The sequence below is a fragment of the Chanodichthys erythropterus genome, chromosome 17 (genome assembly GCF_024489055.1).
Source record: "Chanodichthys erythropterus isolate Z2021 chromosome 17, ASM2448905v1, whole genome shotgun sequence".
Classification (NCBI taxonomy): domain Eukaryota; kingdom Metazoa; phylum Chordata; class Actinopteri; order Cypriniformes; family Xenocyprididae; genus Chanodichthys; species Chanodichthys erythropterus.
The window spans coordinates 8902501-8908515 of record NC_090237.1 but is presented as its reverse complement, the minus strand read 5'-3'; the positions used below and the strand labels follow the sequence as shown (position 1 = coordinate 8908515).

Genomic DNA, 6015 nt, shown 5'->3' with positions numbered 1-6015 from the left:
GTGTGTGTGTGTGTATATATATATATATATATATATATATATATATATATACACACACACACACACACATGTACATGTATGGGAAAAAATATTACCAGACATGTTTTTGTGATATTCACGATTCAAATGTGATACAAAAACGGTTAATATTTTTGGATAGTAATTAAACACACTGTATTTTCTTTTTGTCCTCAAAAAGGATCATGTGAATTTACTCAGGTCTCCGAGTATCCACCTTATTTTTCAACGTAGAAGTAAGGTGTTTTCTGTGAATGTGCGAGACATCTGATTTATTAGCTGCTATGGGGAAATAACGAGAAGAATATTAAAGTGTTTGCGCTACAAACTAAGACAATACATTAAAATAATGTGGTAAGAAATACCAGTTTGCAATATCAAGCAGCATAAGCTGTTTTGTACAGCTAAAAGTAACTGGAAGCGAATGACACTAAGCCAGACACATTAAAATTACAAATGGCCGCACACACTCTTAACTGAAAAATAAGGTGGAAAAATCTAAAAAAAAAAAAATACAGTGCTTTTGTATATTAGACTTTGTATATTTAATCATTTTATTATTTGCATGTCATTATATTTTCATTAAAACACTCAAGCAAATCTTGTAAAGTTTTATTTACAAATTTGATGAGCCACAAAATTCATATTGTTTTTATGAGTTCACCAACCATCAATACAAAAAGCAAGAGTGAAGGCACAAGATGAGTATCTACATTATAAAAAATATTGTCCTTCTATTTCCTATAATACAATATCTACAATTCAGCACACTGGAGATCTCACACACACACACACACACACACACATGCACAGTTTGATCTATGGAACTGGAATGTACTGCAAAGAGTCTGCAAGCCATTCAGGTCGACTGCAACTAATACCTGCAGCCAAACCTTAACTTCAACCCACCCGAACAGGTAGTCAGTGCTGGGGTAAATAACTAAACGTCTAGTGCTTCCTTTACAAAAGAGAGAATCTTTTCTCGAGTGGTTTTGTTTACACATTAATAAAGTCTCTTTAAAGCGCTGTTGGCGAGCGTCACACACTGCTGGAGAAAGACGGCAAAACACACGTCCTCAGTGTGTGTGTGGCCTGATGTAATCTGAGGTGGGATCTTCCTTTGCTCTTTCTACCTCCAGAGTGGCTCTCAGAGGCCAACAACAGGTGAGATAAGAGTAGGTCATCCTGGAACAAGACAAAAAGTGCGCAAGAACAAACATGTTAATCGCTTGGCACTGAATCAGTCAGAGTAAATTAAAACTTGTCTCACGAAGTCTCTTAATTTATGTGAATTAGCACAGAAGAGCAAGCCTTGTCTCTTAAAGAGATAGTTCACTTATTTTTTTTTATACAATGAAAGTGAATGGGGATTAGGACCTTAAGCTCCAGAAATGACAAAAAGCACCAATAAAAAGTAGTCTATAATGTCTTCTGGAGCCATACAATGGTTTTGTGTGAGGAATAGATCAAAATTTAAATTCAGCTTTGTTTTTTGCTGAAAATCTTATGCCCTCTCAAAATGAGTTGACGTCAAAATAAAAATTATAAGCACACGTCATATGTAGGGGGGAAATAGGGCGTCATCCAAATTAAAAACTGGATTACTTATGTATTCCCTCGTTTAAAGGAATAGTCCACCCAAAAAATGACTATACTGTCATCATTTACTCACCCTCACGTCATTCCAAACCTGTCCCAGACAGCAACATAGTTTGGCCCAGATCTGGCCCACATCTGGTATATGTGTGGATTACACACGGACCAGATGTGGGCCGGATCTGGGCCGACACTATGTTGCTGTCAGGGGTATGACTTTCTATCTTCAGTGAAACACAACAGAAGATATTTTGAAGAATGTTGGTAACTAAACAGTTTTGGTTCCCATTCTTCCATTATACGGACAAAAAATACAATGGAAGTCAAAGGGAACTGAATATACAGTACAGTCCAAAAGTTTGGAACCACTAAGATTTTTAATGTTTTTAAAAGAAGTTTCGTCTGCTCTCTACGGCTACATTTATTTAATTAAAAATACAGTAAAAACAGTAATATTGTGAAATATTATTACAATTTAAAATAACTGTTTTCTATTTTAATATATTTCACAAAGTAATTTATTCCTGTGATGCAAAGCTGAATTTTCAGCATCGTTACTCCAGTCTTCAGTGTCACATGATCCTTCAGAAATCATTCTAATATGCTGATCTGCTGCTCAAGAAACATTTATGATTATTTTCAATGTTGAAAACAGTTGTGTACTTTTTTTTCGGGATTCCTTGATGAATAGAAAGTTCAAAAGAACAGCATTTATCTGAAATACAAAGCTTCTGTAGCATTATACACTACCGTTCAAAAGTTTGGGGTCAGTAAGAATTTTTATTTTTATTTTTTTGAAAAGAAATTATGGATACTTTTATTCAGCAAGGATGCATTAAATCAATCAAAAGTGGCAGTAAAGACATTTATAATGTTACAAAAGATTAGATTTCAGATAAACACTGTTCTTTTGAACTTTCTATTCACCAAATAATCCTGAAAATAATATTGTACACAAATATTTTGTACAATTGTACACATTAAATGTTTCTTGAGCAGCAAATCAGCATATTAGAATGATTTCTGAAGGATCATGTGACACTGAAGACTGGAGTAATGATGCTGAAAATTCAGCTTTGCATCACAGGAATAAATTACTTTGTGAAATATATTCAAATAGAAAACAGTTATTTTAAATTGTAATAATATTTCACAATATTACTGTTTTTTTACTGTATTTTTAATTAAATAAATGTAGCTTTGGTGAGCAGACGAAACTTCTTTTAAAAACATTAAAAATCTTAGTGGTTCCAAACGTTTGGACTGTACTGTATATCATATCTCTGTTTGTGTTCCACAGAAGAAAGAACGTCATACAGGTTTGGAACAACAATGAGAGGGAGTAAAAAACTCATTTTTGAGTGGTCTGTCCCTCAAAGTAAATTTTGGCCATGTTGTACTAATTCATTCCCTTGTTTTATGCTTGAGCTAAATTAAAATGAGAGAACAAATAAGGACAATGTGGCCACAGTTTAACTAAAATGTGGGAACAAACTAATCAAACAAGTCAGGCTACAAACAATTTCCCCCCACAACAGGCCTTTGTACATTTGAACTACTTTTATGGAGGGTTTTTTTTAGTCATTTTGGAGCTTGACAGCCCCAGTCCCTATTCATTTCATTATAAAGAAAACAACAGCCATAACATTCTGAACAAATTTCTCCTTGTTCATTCCCAAAAAAGATTTGGAACATGATGAGAGAACTTTTTTTTTTTTTTTAACTACTGTCAGCTTCCTTTTTGGATCATAATCTCACACGTCAATGTTAAATACTTGAAACAAAAACAGAAATCTATGTAACCATATAATTCTATTTGGTGACATTTTGAAGGGTAACAAAGTAGGAAAGGCATGACTTCACGTGTTTCACACCAGCATATTGTTTGACAGTCAAAAGGCCCTTTTATGTGTTTCAAAGGAAATTGAATAATTTGTTCCTTTCATGTTCAGCTTTTCACCACAAGGCTTTTGTTTCCTGCGATCGCAAGTGTTTACACACACCACCCTCGGCTCTTGACGACATAGACAGTTTGTCAGTCGCTCATTTACTTTGGCTCTCATAAACGAACACAGAAGCAGAGTGTTTCAACATCTTAGAATTCAAGATGTGAGCCAAATGAAAACTATGTAAATTCTGCTGTGAAACTTTGAGTTTGTTAATATAGTTCAGCTTCTGGAGCAAATTAATGAGAAACCCATCCATTGCAGACTTATTTTATTTATTTTTTAAATGATTTTGATTTTAGCAACACCTTACAGTAAGGTTAAATTTGTTTGAACTAACAATGAATAATCATTTTACAGCGATTGTTAATCCTGGCTAATGTTCATTTCGACATAAAATCTTACCGACCCCAAAGTTTTGCACAGTAGCGTATATTTATTTGATCAAAAATACAGTAAAACAGTAATATTGTGAAATATTATTACAACTTAAAATGACTTTTCTATTTAATATTTTCATGGAAACTGTGCTAACTTTTTTTTTTTTTCAGGATTTTTTGATGAAAAGAAAGTTTTAAAAACTTTTATACAAAATATTTTATAAATAGGACATTATAAGTCAATTTTGATCAAATTAATGTGTCCTTGTATTCATTTAAAACTTACTGACACAAACTTTTTGAATTGTAGTGTGCATTTTTAACATTTGAATTTAAATAAATTAACATTAGTCATTTATAATGGCTTTTAATTTAATTTAAGACATTTATTAGTAATGTATAATGAACAAACAGGAACAATAGTATATTAGAGACTGTCCTCCAAAAAAAAAACGACCCTATAGGTCGTTTTAAGACCTATATTTACATTTTAAAGTAATGCACCCTCTAGTCGTCATCATGAAATGACGTATGACTCTCGTTATCAATCAAAATGTATGTTAATTTAAATGCAATGTGTGGACTTTTTATATCATTTGTCCTATTTCCATTTAGCAAAACTAATTTTTTTTATTAACGACTACAACCACCCCCATCCCTAAACCTGCCCTCAGTGATTTAGTGCATATAGACTTTGAGCACATGCGTTCCAAGGGATCGAACCAATGATCGCATGATCACATGATTGCATATAGTTATATATTGCAATGCTCTGCCGATTGAGCTACACGAAACCCGTAATATGACGCAGATAAAAGGGAACAACGCATTAAAATGAAAGTGTCCCGTTGTCGATAGGGGCGCAACTTTTAGTAAACGCTCTTATGGGTCATATTTCAAGGAAGTGACAAATTACCTATATAGGCGTATTGGTTGGAGAACATGTTGGTAAATTATGCATAGTATACAAAAGTGTTGTTCATTGTTTATTCATGTTAGTTCACCTAAAAATGAAAATTCTGTCATTTTCTGAGCCTCATGTCTTTCCAACCCTGACAGCAACATAGTGTTGTGAGAGTTGTGATGATTCACAGAGAGTTTGTCCCTGTAATAACTTCTGTAAGTCACTTTGGACTAATTCCAGTGTAATTCGTTTCATCGCATAGCATCACTCACCTTCAGTTGCAGACAGCTGTTGCAGTAGAAGCCGACTGTTTGGGTCTCGCTCCTCGTCCTCTTCCTTTTGTGTGGCATTCTGGAGATCTTCTGTGGTTGCACTGGTCTGAACGAGCGGCCAGGCCTCATCAGGTGCACACCCTACTTCTGCCTGGCTGCTTCCCAGTGATGGGTTCACCAGTCTGTTGGGACAAAAACATACTATGATGTCAAATTTCATGGAGTTCAATGGAGATGTTTAAGGGATAATTCACCCAAAAATGAAAATAATGTCACTTATTTCTCACCCTTATGCTGTTCCACACCCGTAAGACCTTCGTTAATCTTCGGAACACAAATTAAGATATTTTTGTTGAAATCTGATGGCTCAGTGAGGCTTGCATAGCCAGCAAAGACATTTCCTCTCTCAAGATCCATTAAGCTTCATGAAGCTTCATGAATCAGCATGTCGAATCAGCAGTTCAGTGCACCAAAGTCAGGTGATTTCAGCAGTTTGGTGGTTTGACATGCGATCCGAATCATGATTCGATACGCTGATTCATAATGCTCCGAAGCTTCCTGAAGCAGTGTTTTGAAATCGGCCATCACTATATAAGTCGTTATTTTGTTTTTTTGGCGCACCAAAAATATTCTCGTCACTTTATAATGTTAAGATAGAACCACTGTACTCACATGAACTGATTTAAATATGTTTTTAGTAAATTAATGGATCTTGAGAGAGTGTCATTGCTCCCTATGGAGGCCTCACGAAGCCATCGGATTTCAACAAAAATATCTTAATTTGTGTTCCGAAGATTAACGAAGGTCTTACGGGTGTGGAACGGCATGAGGGGGGCGAGTAATAAATGACATAATTTTCATTTTTGAGTGAACTAACCCTTTAAGGAGTCATTTAATCA

At 34.6% G+C, this 6015-nt stretch overlaps 1 protein-coding gene across 4 annotated transcripts in view; it reads right to left on the bottom strand.

Moving 5' to 3' along the window:
* Positions 1-82: 82 nt before the first annotated feature.
* Positions 83-6015, bottom strand: part of tnfrsf19 (tumor necrosis factor receptor superfamily, member 19) — a 48093-nt gene continuing 42160 nt past the window's right edge. For all 4 annotated transcript variants that reach the window (XM_067365692.1, XM_067365690.1, XM_067365693.1 and 1 more), the window contains 2 exons: positions 5117-5298; positions 83-1203 (listed from right to left, as the gene is read on the bottom strand). In XM_067365692.1, coding sequence (XP_067221793.1) covers positions 1199-1203; positions 5117-5298 — 187 coding nt within the window. In that variant the 3' untranslated portion in view covers positions 83-1198. The remainder of the gene's footprint in view (positions 1204-5116; positions 5299-6015) is intronic.